Below are 16,006 nucleotides of genomic sequence, written 5' to 3' on the forward strand. Positions count from 1 at the left end.
CTCTACAGTCATTCTCAACTAGAGGAGCCCCATGTTTTCACAATAGACAGTTCAGCCAAGCAGGAAGGGGATCAAGTGGATAGGAAATCAAGCAGGAAATATGCGCAGATGCTGTGTTTATCACACAGGCATTCTCATACTTGCCAAGTATGCTCTCCTGCAGGTCACTTCCAGCAAGGGTGCTCATCTAAAAATGCTTATCGGGGAATGGATGGAATGACGGAAAGTATAGTAGGAGATATCTTAGAGACCTCCAGTTCTCAAGGCTATGCAGGCATTACTTCTCCCCCCAAGAGTCTTCCCCTGTAAGTTTTCAGGGAAAACAGTTGGGGCTTCAGGAAAAGGATCACAAAGAAGTGAAGAGACATTAGGCAGGGTCTTTATGTGCAATCACCATGGTTTATATAAGTATATGAAAATAAATGCAAGTATTAAAAAACATAACCTTAACATAGCAAAAAATAAGGCCATCAGGATCAGAAGACAGTAAAATGAGCCACTTATAGGGATGGACAATCAAAAGCAGAGTGTCCAGAGGGAAAAGCAAGTTCAGATGTGGTTTTTCCACATTAGTCTTAGCATCTAATGCTTCAAGATAGAGAGTACAGATTTAAAAAGTACTAATATTAACTGAAAATGAGCTCTGCATTGTATTTGTACTTACGGATAAAAAATACTCAGGGGAAGTATGTTTGCCTCAAGTCACACAATCTGTGAGTCACTGAGCCAGGATTAAACCCAAGACCATCTGGCCTCAGTGCCAATGTTTTTCAGCTCCAAGTTCCCAGTTGGGAAGAATAAAAGGGACACCTGCCCAAAATGCATCAATCTCAAGGTCCTTCCATGGATGCAGGTCAACTTATATGCTTGAGATGGGAAAATGCACACAGATCAACTTTACTGAATCTGATCAACCTATCGTTCAATTTTTTGTACAAGACCTTTACATGTAGCTTTAGGGGTCATGCTCAAGCCCCTTCTTAAAATAGCGTATAGGTTTTATTTTGTTGTTTACTCATTTTCTTCCATGTCTTTTATAGAAAATTACTTTATGGTCATAATTATGCCAAGTTAATATTAGCAGTTTCACAATGGCTGATTATCATTATGTAGTGTAAGGAATATGCAACTTGACAATATTCTGTATGCTTAACTTGCTGCACTGATCACTGAGTTCATAACTTTAAAATCTTTACATGCCATATTAAAAATGTTCTTCATTTATATAACTATTTTCCATCATCTTTGCTGGAAAAGTTAGGCATCACCAAACTAGAAACAGATTCCCTTAAAAATTTTTATCTATTGGGATATTGTCCCCAAGCTTATCAAATTAATTGGGTTTCTAGTAATTATTAAGGCTTGAGCTAATTCTAAGGCTTTTCTGTGGCCAGTTAATTATGATTTTACCACTGTATGAATTCTCTGGTGTACAGTTAGTTGTGACTTCTGGATAAAGGCCTTCCCACATATAGCACATTGATAGGGTCTTTCCCCAGTATGAATCCTCTGATGTAAAACAAGGTCTGACTTCTGAGAAAAGGCCTTTCCACATTCAGCACATATGTAAGGTTTCTCTCCTGTATGAATTCGCTGGTGTCCTGGAAGGTGAGACTTCTGAGAGAAGGCTTTCCCACATTCAGTACATATATAAGGTTTTTCTCCTGTGTGAATTCTCTGATGTCCAATGAGATGTGACTTCTGGCAGAAGGCTTTGCCACATTCACTACATTTATAGGGTTTTTCTCCAGTATGTGTTCTCTGATGTATGATGAGCTGTGACTTGCGGGAGAATGTCTTCCCACATTCAGTACATTCATAAGGTTTTTCCCCAGTATGAACTAACTGATGTGTAATGAGTTCTGTCTTCCTGCTGAAGGCTTCCTCACATTGAGCACATTTGTAGGGTTTCTCACCAGTGTGAATTCTTTTATGTATAATGAGGTGGGACTTCTCACAGAAGGCTTTCCCACATTCGGTACACTCATACGGTTTCTCTCCAGTATGAGCTCTATGGTGTATAATCAGCTGTGACTTCTGGGAAAAGGCCTTCCCACACTCTCTACATTCATAGGGTTTTTCCCCAGTATGTATTCTCTGATGTATAATGAGGGGTGATTTCTGGGAGAAGGCTTTCCCGCATTCACTACATTCATAGGGTTTTTCCCCAGTGTGAACTCTCTGATGTATAATAAGGGATGATTTCTGAGAGAAGGCTTTTCCACATTCAGAACAATCATAAGGTTTCTCCCCAGTATGAGTTCTCTGATGTACAACAAGATGAAACTTCTCACTGAAGGCTTTTCCGCATGCACCACAATCATATGGTTTCTTTCCAGTATGAATTCTTTGATGTACAATGAGCTGTGACTTCTTAGCAAAGGCTTTTCCACATGTAACACATACACAGGTTTTCTCTTTAGTTTCTACATTCTGATACTGAATAAGGGATTGTGTATTTCTAAAAACAGTTCCATACTGATTATCATCAAAAGGTATTACTCCATTGTGAATCTTCTCAAGATTAGAACTGGGCTCACTCTGGCTAGATGATTTTCCACCTCCAAAACTCTGATCAATTTTTTTTCTTGAATTGCTCTTATAACAACTCGGTAGGTCAATATTTGGTTTTAAGTTCTTTTTCAAAGCATCATATTTATGGAATCTCTGTATTGATGTACCTGTTTCTATGCACTCTTGAAATATTTTCCCCAATGGATTATATTTATGCCCTGATGCCTCAGTCACTGTTTTACTGTTAACAAATGTGACCTGCCTGAAGAGTTTGTCTTGATTCTCTAGAATTCTCTGCAGCTGACCATCACCTTGACAGACTTTTAAAATGGAGCACAATGAACCATCCTTTGTGACTCCCTTCAGTATCTTATGATGGAAGGAAACTGTCCCCAAAATACATGACTGGGAGTTGTGAAGGTTACTCTTCCTGTCTAAAAGAAGAAAACACACAATTTAAGAGTCATCACAAGAGTCAATTAACAGAGGGTAAAGAAGTAGAACAAATGGATGATCCAACATAGTAGATGAACTCACAAAAAAAGGATGGAAACAGGTCATCTCAGAAGACAGTACAGCACATAGTGTTATCAGGTGAAGAGATAGACAAGAATGTTAAACAGAAATATTCATGTAAAAACTAAACTTAAAAGCAATGAAAAAGTGTCAGGGGTCTCATCACTACTTTTTTTATTATTCTTCTAGAATCTTTCACTTCTGCTTTCTAAATAGAAACCCCTTTTCACCTTTTAATTTCATTTGTATTATAAACCATGTGCTGCACATTTTTATTATCCTACCATCACTCTAAAGAAACAAGGTATCTTCTGTATGCAAAATACTTTAACTCTCCTCCATCTATTTTCCTAACAACTAACACAAATAATGGAAAAATTCAATATCCTGCTGCAGATTCAGTATCAGAGTCAAACGGAGAATACAGATCTAAATTCCACTATTCCCAATAAACTACTTTCTATACATGTCAAGTAAAACTAGTAAAGTTCTCCCAGAAAAGCTATATCTTCCTGACCCTAGTTTTGTTCATATACTCTCTCCAACACTCTTTGCTTGCCTTCACCCTCCTCCTTCAGCCTCAGAAGCATTTATGTCATTCAGAGCAGGTACAGTTGCATGCTCTGAAAAATGTCTCTCAAATACTCCCACATCTCTTTGGACTCTAATTTTCTCTGAACTTTTAAAATAGTAACTGCATTTGACATTTAATTTAGTATAGTCATTTACCTGGGAATCTTGCCTTTTAAAGTACAGCTTATGTTCTTGAAAGGAATTTGCCTTTTATTGCCTTTAAAACTCTTTCAGAAAAGACAGTAAATATAAATATATATATACACACATGAGACAGGATCAACAAAAAATAGGACTCCTCTGAAAGGCTCCACAATTACTTGTTGAGTGACTACTAAATTCTCAGCATAGAAGCAAAGAATAGGAGATTTCAATAAGGATAGAAATATAAACCTCAGGCACCAATCAATTAAAAAAATACACATAAATTGATATTTCACTTCCCTTGTCTCCCATCTGCCTGATATTCATCTGGATAGATCCAATTTGATATGTCTCTCTTTATGATCCATGGCTCTTCTCCTTGTTCCAACTTGGAGATGACATCTGGTTTGGAAACTGGATACCCTATTAAACAGAAATCACAGAGGATTGAAATTGACTTTACCTAAGGAAAAAGAAAAGGTGCAGTTTCAGATGGTCTACAATGAAGCTGTCCAGTTAGCCCTCAACAAAGGCATAACCTCCATTTGCAAAGGTATGAAGGTCATAAAAGTCATGACATATGTCAGGAACAACCTAATCACAGCAACTGGTAAGGAAAGGCACTTGATTGGACAACTCTTGAGTTATTCGGGGAAGCCATCCTTACCCATTGAGACCAGGTGGCTGTAGTTCTCCAGCATCACATCCCTGTACAGGGTCCTCTGAGCAGGGTCAAGTTGCTGCCACTCCTCCTGGGTGAAATCCACAGCCACATCCTTGAATGATACTAACCCCTGTAATAGCAAATTCCTGTTCAATCTGAAGTGATCATTCTCATAATTTCTACTGTAATGTGCACAACTACACCCACACCTAGTTTTGTATCATAGTTTTTGGGAAAAACAAAATAAAATCCTGTTTTTAGCAAGCAGAGCCAGGCATATGAAGAGAAAAAAAGAGGTAAACCATAAAATGCCTACCTAATACATACGGTAATTTCATACGTTTTAAAGGCAGCACCCAAATAACCGGGAGGAAGATGGATTATTGGATGAATAGTATTGAAACAATGAATAGTAAACAGGAAAGGAATAATGTTGAAGAAATATTATGGGTTGAGTTGTATCTTCTGAATATTTATATGTTGAAGTCCTAACCCCCAGTACCTCAAAATGTGATATGACTTGGAAACAGGGTCATTGCAGATATACCTAGCTATATGAGGTATTTAGGGTGAAACTAAATCTAATATGATCTGTGTCCTTATCCAAAGGGGGAAATTTGAACACAAAGACATGCATAGAGGGAAGATAATGCAAAGAATAAAAATAAGATAGTTATAAAGAAGCTAAGGAGAGAGGCATGAAACAAATATATCCCTCACAGTCCTGAAGAACAACCACCTTGATTTTGGACTTCTAGTCTCCAGAACTATGAGACTAAATTTCTATTGTTTAAGCCACCCAGGTTATGGTACTTTGTCATAGCAGTCCTAGCAAACCAATACACTATACAATACCTGGGAAAAAAGAATAAATTCTGACGGAATAAAAATTTTAACTCTAAAAAGTACTAAAGACCATAAAAGTAACAAAATAAGACATGGGAGAATTTTAATTAATGATTATAGAGCAGAAATGCCCTTTGCAAGTACATTTTTTTTTTAAAAAAGAAAAGCTACATTTAGAGAATCACAGAATGTCAGAGCTCTAGAAGATCATTAATCTAATCTCTTTATTTCATAGGAAAATGATCTTAGCTTCCCCCAAATTTAATAGCTGTCTTATATACACACAATAGCTAGTAATAGAATGAATATACCAATTATAGGAGCAACAAAAAATAAGGAATCCCAAATGATAAACTCAACAAAAATGTGCAGAAAACATTAACGAAGAAACCACAACAAATTAGTGACATAACATCAAAAAAGAATTTGGGTAAAAGTAGAGTTATAAAATGTTTCTGGAGGGAAAATTGACTATTTTAATTATGTCCCCATTATCCTCACAATAGTTGTTAACTAATAGCAGAAACTAATCTAATAGTGATCTGTATTATTTTAAATAAATTGTTCAGACTTTTTTCCTAAATATTCCATTATTACCAAACACCACTTTCAGAATGAAAATGATTATTTCAAATGTCAACACTGCCTGCTTAAAAGCCTCCTTTGTTTTCTTCCTTGCTAACACAGTCTCATCTCTCTCGTCTCAAATCTCAAGTTTTCTCTCATCCCACACCAATTCCATATTCACTCTGTCAAGCTGCCAAACACATAGTTGTCCGTGACAATCCTATTAATTTTCCTAGTTTACATATAAGAAAACTGAGGATTACAGTGGTTAAGTAAATACTTGCCAAAGATTACATACTAAATATATGATTGATGAACTCTCATATTTGCAAGATTTATTCTCACTCAATAGTCTAGTTCTTGACTACTGCAGTCCAAACTGCCTCCTTGATACTGTAAACATGATCTTTTATATTTTATCACTTCAATACCAACCTTAGTCGACCTTTCCATGAAGCACTCTCCATTTTAGTTTTAAAATTCTCAGCCCTCCTAAAATCACTCTGCCCTACTTTTACAAATGCTGCTTCCTGTCCTCAGCCTACTTCCCTCATGAACCAAAGTTCAATAATCATTTAAGCCTATTACCTACTTCCTTAGAAATCTGGTTGTTCCCCACTCTCTGCTATAACAGTACCTGCTCCCATGTCTGCTACAGAACTTTTATGTGTTAATGTTAGTTTCTACATCTCTTTACATCTCTGCCCATGTGTTAATGTTGGTTTCCACATCTCTCTTTTCTCTGCAGTCCTCCCAGAAGAAAACTATACCTAAATCTGCTCAGGATATTCAACAGCTAGCCAGTGCATATGACATAAACTGGGTACTTAAGAAATGTTTGCTAAAAAGAAATGAATAATGATTATAAAGAAAAAACAAAAACTCATGTTTAGTTAAAAACTGTTTTGTGTATTAGTCTACATTTTTTTTAATCTGAAGAAAAGTAACATAAGAAAGATAATAAATCTGGAATACAGAGGAAATCCATTCTGAGAGGTAAATTCATAGATGTTATCATTCTAACATTCTGATTTTGCTTTATTAATGATACCCAAATGCTTCAATATAATAAGTAGGTATAAATTTCTTAATTTTGAGAAAAATATAGTACATAATCAGTGGAAAATTACACTTTTGTCAACTAGAAACCATTTTTACAGCTCGGGTCCCTGTGGAAATGGAAGTACAATTAAGAGATGGAAGAAATGAAAGGGAAGTAGGTGTTACAGGCTGAAAAGGAGGATATGTGTAAAAACAACTTCACTTTTGGATGGTAGGGAACTAATACACAGCCCTCTTCCTGAAGGAAGAAGCAATTAATCAACTAATTAGCCACAGCAGTTGGATGTATTGGGCTAATTAAAAAATCCATTCTCCTTCAAAGCAGTGTTGTGTAACAGAAATATAAAGCTAACCAGATAGTAAGTTTACATTTTCTAGGAACCACATTCAAAAAATTATTTTCAATAATATATATTTATTCCAATATATTACTCAAGATATTGTTTCAACATGTAATCAATCCTTAAAAACTACTAGTGAGTTTTTTGGAAATATAACTTTGAAATCTGGTATGGACTTAACACAACATGTGTCAATTCAAACTAGCCAATTGCAAGTGTACAGTAACCACATTTGACTGATGGCTGCTACATTAATGACAGCACAGCTCTCAAGCAAAGCTACTGAAATCCAAAAAAAAAACAACAAAAAAGTCTTTTTGCAACAGAACTCTAAACTCTACTGTAAAATATACATAAGGACTCCTAATGCAAAAGCTGACTTCAAGATTTGACAATGATAATGATACTGATGATGTAATAACAGCTGATACTTAAATACAGTACAAACCATGCCCCGGTTACAGTTTCAAGCATGGTTTTTACTCAACTCACAACAACCCTATGAGGATTATAATCTCTATCTGTAAGATGAAGAAACAATCCCAGACAACCAGGCCACAAAGAAATATTATGCATCTGATAAAATAATAAAGGAGAATTCTATATACTGATATGGAAAGATATTCTAAATGTATACAAAAGAGCTTTATATTGGACAGTAAGTTAAAAATCAAGTTGCAGAACAAAATGTTTACCGTAACATTCTTTTTCCAAAAGAAAAGTGTATGAAAATAAGAGACATTCTCACACATTTGTACTTTTACACGTAAACAGTTAATCACAGTTATATTCATATCAAAAAAGTTTGGAAGGTTAGAAGCAATGGTTAACACTGATTATCCTGGGAGCAAGTGAGTTTAAGTTAAAGGTCTCTTTGTTTTAAATTTTTATCTTTTATATAATTTTAAATGTTTATATGCCAATGCTGGCAGAAAGAAAAAATAATACAAACTTTTAAAATTGGGAGAGCAAAGAAGGAACAGCCTTGAACTTGACAGTAATCCTACAAATTCTGAAAGCACAGCAAAAGATACGGAGCATCAGGGACCTTTGCCCTCCAAAGATTTGCCAGATAAATAAAATTTAAGAATGGTTTTGCACATGTACCCTAGAACTTAAAGTATAATAAAAAAAAAATAAATAAATAAATAAATAAAGAATGGCTTTTTTTGAGAGAAATATATAGTTTAGAAAAACATTCAAAATGTGCCTATCTTACATTAATGAATTTACCTGTGGATAAAGCTGGACAATAGGAAGCATCTGTAATTAGTTTATTCCTCGAAAGCAGAGGTCAACAAATTTTTTCAGTAAAGTTTATATTTTTGGCATTCCAGGCCATATGGTTTCTGTTGTAACTACTCATCTCTGCCATTGTAGTTAGAAAAAAGCTATAGACAACATGTAAACAAACAGCATGGCTGTGCTCCAATAAAGCTTTGTTTATAAAAACAGTTGGAGAATGGGATTTGGCCCATGGATAATAATTTGCCATCCCCCACTCAAGAATAAGGTTCAAGGAGTTTGGCTAGACATTATGATACATCCCCTCTAAAAAGATCATTTTAAGACACCACTACAAGAAATCTACTGTGGCATTTACCAAAGGAGTGTTGGTGAGGACACTGTGCACTCCACCTCCTAGAGTAAAAGCCAAAAAGGAATTTTTTTTTTAGTCTTATATGGCAAGACATATTTTCTTACCATGGGAAATTTATCTTTCTCTTTAGGGAAATGCAAATCATGTAACTCATGATGTCTGCAAGAAAGATCAGAACAATTAGTACATTAATTTATAAAAATGGTTTCCAGCCAGGTTTTTCACATATTACCTAGCAATGCTTTTGAGGTCTTGATCTTTATTGTTACCACCTTTTCCTTAATCCAGATTTTAGATATCTTTACTTTCCATTTGATTGTATGAAAAACCAAAGAAGAAATTTTTTTAAAAAAAAGCAACTCACCTGGGACTTCATCATTTTTTGCTCTTTTCCAAAAGGCCAGATGACTGAAAAAGCAAAACTGGTGATCAGAATGTTTTTCATAGACCAAACCCAGACTGCAGCTTTCACATTCACCAGTCTAGCAACAACTAACACCAGAAGTCAGGTAGCTAATGGGCTACCCTGTGGGATAAGGTTGTTTGAGCCTAACAGAAGGATCAGCAAGCACCATGTGGAGGAGGGATCATTCTTTACTCCTCTTGTACTTATAATATGATCACAAAGAAGTTTACCAAGGTTTATAATTGGATAGATGTGAAGATGTTTCCAGCTGATTTACTAACAACTTATTGTTCCCCCCGGGAATCAGCAATTCTATTTATACAAGATTTTCATGAGGCAATAATCATGGATAGCTATATAAAGATATAAGTGAAGATGGAGCTCCTTGGCAATAAGAATGGGAATGACCAAATGGAAAACTGAGGCATGCATTCCCTATTCCTAAAAAGAACCAGCAGCTGAATTCCAACAATCTTCCAAGAACTCTCTTATATTTTCCCCCAACTCAGAAAACTCTTGCTAAATCAATGTGCATGAACTCAAAGGTTAATTTTAATATGTTTTCTGTTTAAATTTGTATTGCTCTTTTTCAACAGCGCTATTGTCTGCATACAAAAATGGCGATAGGTTGGAACCACTGAAAAAAAGAGAATATACCACAATGCAGGAAGGTACATACCTAGTAAACTTTCCTCAGTCCCAGGACAAGTCATGCAGACAGAGCTTGAACTAGCCCAGAGGAAGTGGGGGCTCCCATGATAGAGAGATTATTTTATAGGGGGTATCCCAGGCTGTATCAAAACAGATCTAGAAGGACACAAAAGAAACAGTCATACTCATCTCTGGACACTCAGCAGATGCTCAATAAATGTCTCTTGAATAAAATATAAAATGATTTCAACAAACTGAGAAAGTGGAGGACTGAAATCAAACTTTTTATTATGATTCTATCAGTTTTTATTTGTTTGGTCTTGTTGGGGGTACCATCAGAAATGCTTAGGGGGCAATGGTAGACTACGAAAAGATGTGAAAAGGGGTTGACCTTTAAGAACTCAGCTGCCTATGACCTGTGGAAATTTAACGTAAGTAAAAAGGCCTTCCCCAGTAAAATGTGGCTGACCACCACAACACCGTGGCCCCATTACTGTCCCCATCTAAATCTCGGAATTCTCAAGCCTAGCAATTATGTACCCTACTGAACTCCCCCATGTCCATCACATCACTGAACACATGGACGCCCCCATCATTTAGTCCATAGCCTCCCATCACTGATTCCTCAGAGCCTCGTAAATCACTGAACCCAGTTAAACCCACCAGTCAGTCCACCTGCACGCCATTCCTGACCCCATAGACACCCCCTCACTTCTCACTTCCCAGTTACTAATCACATCTTGGATTCCCACATAAATCCAACACTAATCCCACCTATTTCCCCCACCAGTGACTTTATAAACCTACCACTGACCCTCACGGGCTCCTCTCCTCCCATTACCAATCCTACAGACTCACCCTTCACCGCACACATCCCGCCTCTGACTCCCAGCTGGATCATCAGGTCCCAAAACCCCCATCACGGCTTAATGGGAACCGCTGTCACATCCATATTGGCAAACTCTCCTGCTTCCTGTCCGGGAGCACAACACCAGGCTCCGTAGGCTGCGTTGTTCCGTACGGGGCGGTTTTGCCCGTTCCGCATCTTCAGAGGCTTTGTTCAGGAAGCAACATGGCTGCTCCCTGGGGCTGTTTCCGCATCGGGCCGCCATCTTGAGAGCCCGGTCGTCTCCGTACTAGCGGAGGATTCGCCCGGTGCTGAGCCCGAGAGTGGGCTGTACCAACGGGGCAGCGAAGGAAGGGGAAGACGACGGAAAGGCGGCCTATGAAAGGAGCAGTAAGGTGCACACTTTTGCAGACAGATTTTACAAGAAGGATTGAAGAGGAAGTTGGAGTGAACCTTCCTCTACTGGAAGCATGCTTCTGACGAAAGGGGAGGAATTTTAAATGGTACCATGGACGTGTTTGTGCATGGTACAGCCCTATGCCGGGAGATTCGATTTGCTGAGAGGGGAAGCGTGGAATGGTGCGGTCCTCTCCAGGGAGATTCCACTGTGGGAGAGAGGGACAAAATCTGGGGGCTGAACAATCATTGTGAACTGTAATTATGCCAATAACAACGGTAAGGAATCCTTATAAGGGAAATTGATATTGCAGTAATAAGTAATAACAGGTCGACAGAAGGAAAAAGGTAAATTAAGAGGCAGGGAAGAAGAGACCGAGGCACAAAGAGAGGGACAGTGAGAAGCAGAGAATCAGAGAGAAAATGGGGGAAATGGGGACAAAGGAGCAAGCCTAGAAAGGAGGAGAGACGGGACACTGAAGAGAAAAAAAACAGACATAGGAATAGAAGTGGGAAGCTAAGGAGTAGAATGTGGCAGACAGATTGAGACAGAAAAGAGACTTGAAAACCGGAACGGAAATAAGGGAGAGACTGAGAAGGTTAGATTTCAGAAACAACAACAACATGATTTTTTAAAAATGAACCAGCCAAAGAGAATATTAAAATTGTTATCTTAACACTTAGACCTTACATCAAGCTTTAAAAAAGCAAAATGCATGTTCACAGACCAGTTTCATTTGTATGAATGAATACAATTTTGAATCATAAGTTTCACACGAGTGATGCTTTTTGATATATTATGAAATGGGCAGCAATTTTACATTTAGCAGTTTTATTTCTCATGTCAAAACAAAGGCAGACTTAGATAAGAAGACAATGTATGCAGAAAGAACACTGTTGCATTAGGAAGAATGCTCCAATCTCAAATCTGCAAGAATCACAATATCAAACAAAATGACTTTTTTTTATAGGGAGGAATAAGAAGGGTTAGCAGGAACTTTGTAGGGAGGAGGATATGAGGTAGGGGTGTGCAGGTGGCAAAACCGGGGCATTTCTACAGAAATTGTTTCTGTTGTCATGGAATTCAGAATAAGCGGTTAAGGGGAGATGTTCTGAATCATAGTGCATTAGTGCGGTGTTTCAACTCAGGGGAAGGCAAAATGTAGGGGGCTGTGGGAAGGAGAGAAATCTGACTAAAGTTTGGTCAAGGCAAAGAGGGTAAGAAATGGTTGGTTGTGAGCACTTAACTTCTCATATCTATTTAGGCTTCCACAGTTATATCAATATTTGTTTCTTGCTTTGAGCTTAAGACAGTGTAGACACTGAATTTAGTGGTAAGGGTATATAGTAATGATTAATTCAGAATCCTCAGCCTCAAAGAGTGATGCCAGTGCAAATTGTAGACTCAGGAAAAGGCCAGACTCTACTACTGTTCCTATGTGGAGAGCCTTGTAGGAATTGTAAAAACTTTAGTTCTTCATCTTAAGAATGATGGAAAGCTGTCCTTATGTAGTACCTAATTTAAAAAGAAGATGTTGAAGGAACAGGAAGCCTCTCTCATAATGAAAGGAAGAAAATTAAAGCCATAGTATGATACCATTTCTCATCTATTTGCTTGTAAAATATTATTCTAAGTTTGGCAACACTGTTGGTTAGGCCATGGGAAACATCATGTATTACTATTAGGACGGCAAACTGATAGCCCCTATTTAGAGGTGTTGGCAATATCTAGCAAAACTACATGTATTGGTTATCTATTGCTGTGTAACAAATTACCCAAAACTTAGCAACTTGAAATTATAAATATTTATTGTCTCATAGTTTCTGTGAGTCAAGAATGGGAACAGCTGGGCTGGGTGATTCAGGTTTAGTCTCTGTGAAGTTGCAATCAAGCCATCGGCCAGGGTTGCAATTATTTCAAGGCTCAAGTGTAGAAGGATATGCTTCCAAACTCAATCAAATAGCTGTGGGCAAGCCTTGGAATATCAGTTTCCAAGTTTGCTCACGTGGCTGCTTACAGGCCTCCGTTCCTCACTATGTGGGCCCTTCCTTAGGCTATCTTACTGTTTTCATGATATGGCAGGTGACTTCCCTCTCTCTAAGACTGCTTCATGATATGATAGCTGACTTCTGTACAGACCAAGTGAGTCACGGGAGAGAGAACACACACAAAACAGAAGCCACAGGCTTTTTATAACCTAAATTGGAAGTGGCATCTGATTACTTTTTCTGTATTCTATTGGCTAGAAGTGAGGCACTCAAGCCAGCCCATAATCAAATGAATGGGAATTGATCTCCACCTCTTAAGGGGAGGATTATCAAAGAATGTATGGACGTATCTCTAAAACCACAGCACTATGTAATTTTTACCCTATGATTCAGAAACCCCACTTGAAGAATATATCCCAAAGATATACCAGCAGAAAAAAAATAGCCAAAAGATTATTTATTGCAAAACTGTTTTTAATACCAAAAGACAGCAGATAACACAAACATTTAAAACAGTACTACTTAGCTGTGTATGTGTATGTGAGAGGAATTGGAGGAGAGAGGGAGGGAGAAATATCTTTCTGTACTAACATGAAGTGAATTTCAGGATATAATATGTATCCTGACATTAATTATATTAAGGATACAATATGTAAAAAACATGAAGTGGAAAAATGAAAATATTTGCTATTACCATTTTTAACATAAAAGTGAATGAATATGTATGTATTCATTATATATGTGCATAGCATATATATAAACAGTTGCAGTGAGAAACAAATGAAGTGACCCCTTTCCCCAGTCCTTTTTATTTACACCAGTTATGTTCTATAAAGTCATCATAAGCCCTGGATTAGCAAGTACTGAACCATTGCTTCCAGGGGAAGAATAAAATTATATATATAAAAAATATTATTTTGTAAAATGAAATCCCAGCTGAGAATATATATGTATATATAAAATAACCCTAAAAACAACTTATCCTGGGCAGATTTTATTTTATTTTACAAAAGAGAAAATGAGGTTTAGAAGTGTTAATTAACTTGCCTAATGTCACTCCATTAACAGCTGCAGCTTCTTGTACATTACCATGCTGCCCCTTCTGTCTCTATCCTCTGGTCGTCTCAATACCTCAAGCCAGAGTTCTAACTCAACTGGGAAGGTGCACATGAGGTGACACATTTTTGCTACTCTGTGTGTGTCTGCAAATAATTGCAAAAGTGCTGTGAGTATTGATTTTGGGGTTATAAATGGATTTTAGCAAGTAGGTGAATTTGCAGATGCAGAATTTGTGAATAATGAAGATCAACTAAATATATACTTACCTTAAAAATTAAAAATGAATAATGGAAAAATAAATCGTCAAATAAAACATTATCTATAAAGGGTGGTATTATCTATGAAAATGTAGCAAATAACCCCAAAATGTAGTGGCATAAAAATGCACATTTGTTGTCTCACAGTTTCTGTGGGTCAGGAAGTTGACAAATTATCTAGTTTCTCTGCTTTAAGGTCTCTCACAAATCTATAATAAAGTTATCATCCAAGGATAGGCTTTCATTTGAAGGCTCAACTGGAGAAAGATCCACTTCCAAGCTCAATCATATGATTTTGGGAGGATTCAGTGCCTCAAGAATTATTGAACTGAGGGTATTCACTTCTTTGATAGCTGCTGGCTAGAAGCCACTCACAGTGCCTTGCCATGCAGAACGCTCTAACGTGGAAACTTGCTGATTTAAGGAGGCAAGAGAAAGAGTCTATAAGGGAGATGGTAGTCACAGTCTTTTATAATCTAATCATGAGAGGATATCCCCTCAATGTTGCCATATTCTATTGATTAGAAGCTACTTACTTATATGGAAGTGACTACACAAGGTCATGAATACCAGGAAGTGGGGATCATTGGTGGTCATCTTAGACACTTCCTAAGAAGGTAATAAGACAGAAGGGACAGAAATAGTACCCACTGTCCTTTGAATGTACCATGTTCTGTTTATTTTACTTGAGAACCACAAAAAATTTACATAATTATAAAACAAAATTAAATTTTAGAAAATAATTCCAAACTATTGCTTCTGGCCAAGATGAAATAACAGGAAATGAATGCAGACGTGTATTGGTCCATTTTCACATTGCTGATAAAGACATACCTGAGACTTGGTAATTTATAAAGAAATTACCAAGAGGGTTAATAAAGAAAAAGAGGTTTAATTGACTCACAGTTCCACATGGCTGGGGAGGCCTCATAATCATGGTGGAAGGTGAAAGGCACATCTTACATGGTGGCAGACAAGAGAAGTGAGAGCCAAGCAAAAGGGGTTTCCCCTTATAAAACCATTAGATCTCATGAGATTTATTCACTACCACAAGAACAGTATGGGGGAAACTGCCCCCATGATTCATTTTTCTCCCACTGGGTCCTTCCTACAACACATGGGAATTATGGGAGCTACAATTCAAGATGAGATTTGGGTGGAGACACAGCCAAACCATATCAATACTTACACCTGAAATGATTTTAAAAACAGACAACTATATGAAACAGTAGTTTTAAGATATTAGACATCAGGCAGTAAAGGATGGTAATCCAGTATGATTTTGTTACAAAAACCACACATAACACCTACATGAACAATACAAATCAGAGGTAAGTCATTAATATTCTACAAAAATTCCTATGTAAAACATTAGTAAGAAGAACCTGCTATACATAAAGTAAGAATATACTAGTCCAAAGTAAACTGAGATGTTCTTTTCAGGAACAACATGATAACTCAGTATTAGGAAATCTACTAGTATAATTTATCAAATATGTTGGCGAATCAAAACTAGTTATGGTTTGTGGAACAGGAGGGTCAGCTGGTCAGGATCTGGCCATTGTTGAGCTGCA

At 37.1% G+C, this 16,006-nt stretch overlaps 1 protein-coding gene across 2 annotated transcripts; it reads right to left on the minus strand.

The window, feature by feature from the left end:
* Positions 1–372: 372 nt before the first annotated feature.
* On the minus strand, positions 373–15,303 carry ZNF300 (zinc finger protein 300). Of its 2 annotated transcripts, none has more exons than XM_009209418.4 (6): positions 10,743–15,303; positions 9,913–10,040; positions 9,192–9,235; positions 4,415–4,541; positions 4,048–4,170; positions 373–2,948 (listed from the first exon to the last, which is right to left on the minus strand). In XM_009209418.4, exons 2-6 carry the CDS (start codon positions 9,944–9,946, stop codon positions 1,399–1,401), a joined length of 1,878 nt encoding a protein of 625 aa, XP_009207682.1. In that variant the 5' UTR covers positions 9,947–10,040; positions 10,743–15,303; the 3' UTR covers positions 373–1,398. The 2 variants fall into 2 exon arrangements, with proteins under 2 accessions (XP_009207682.1, XP_017815544.1); XM_017960055.3 differs by lacking the exon at positions 10,743–15,303 and adding an exon at positions 8,932–8,986 and having other exon boundaries at positions 9,913–10,039.
* Between the last annotated feature and the right edge of the window lie 703 nt (positions 15,304–16,006).

The sequence above is a fragment of the Papio anubis genome, chromosome 5 (genome assembly GCF_008728515.1).
Source record: "Papio anubis isolate 15944 chromosome 5, Panubis1.0, whole genome shotgun sequence".
Classification (NCBI taxonomy): domain Eukaryota; kingdom Metazoa; phylum Chordata; class Mammalia; order Primates; family Cercopithecidae; genus Papio; species Papio anubis.

What these genes read in the sequence shown, in the direction of transcription:
- ZNF300 (XM_009209418.4), bottom strand. Translation starts at nt 9,946, where the DNA reads ATGACTTGTCCTGGGACTGAGGAAAGTTTACTAG. An exon ending in GACTGAGGAAAGTTTACTAG is followed by an intron (nt 9,236 to 9,912) that starts GTATGTACCTTC and finishes TTGCTTTTTCAG; the next exon opens with TCATCTGGCCTTTTGGAAAA. An exon ending in CAGCCACCTGGTCTCAATGG is followed by an intron (nt 4,171 to 4,414) that starts GTAAGGATGGCT and finishes TCTGTTTAATAG; the next exon opens with GGTATCCAGTTTCCAAACCA.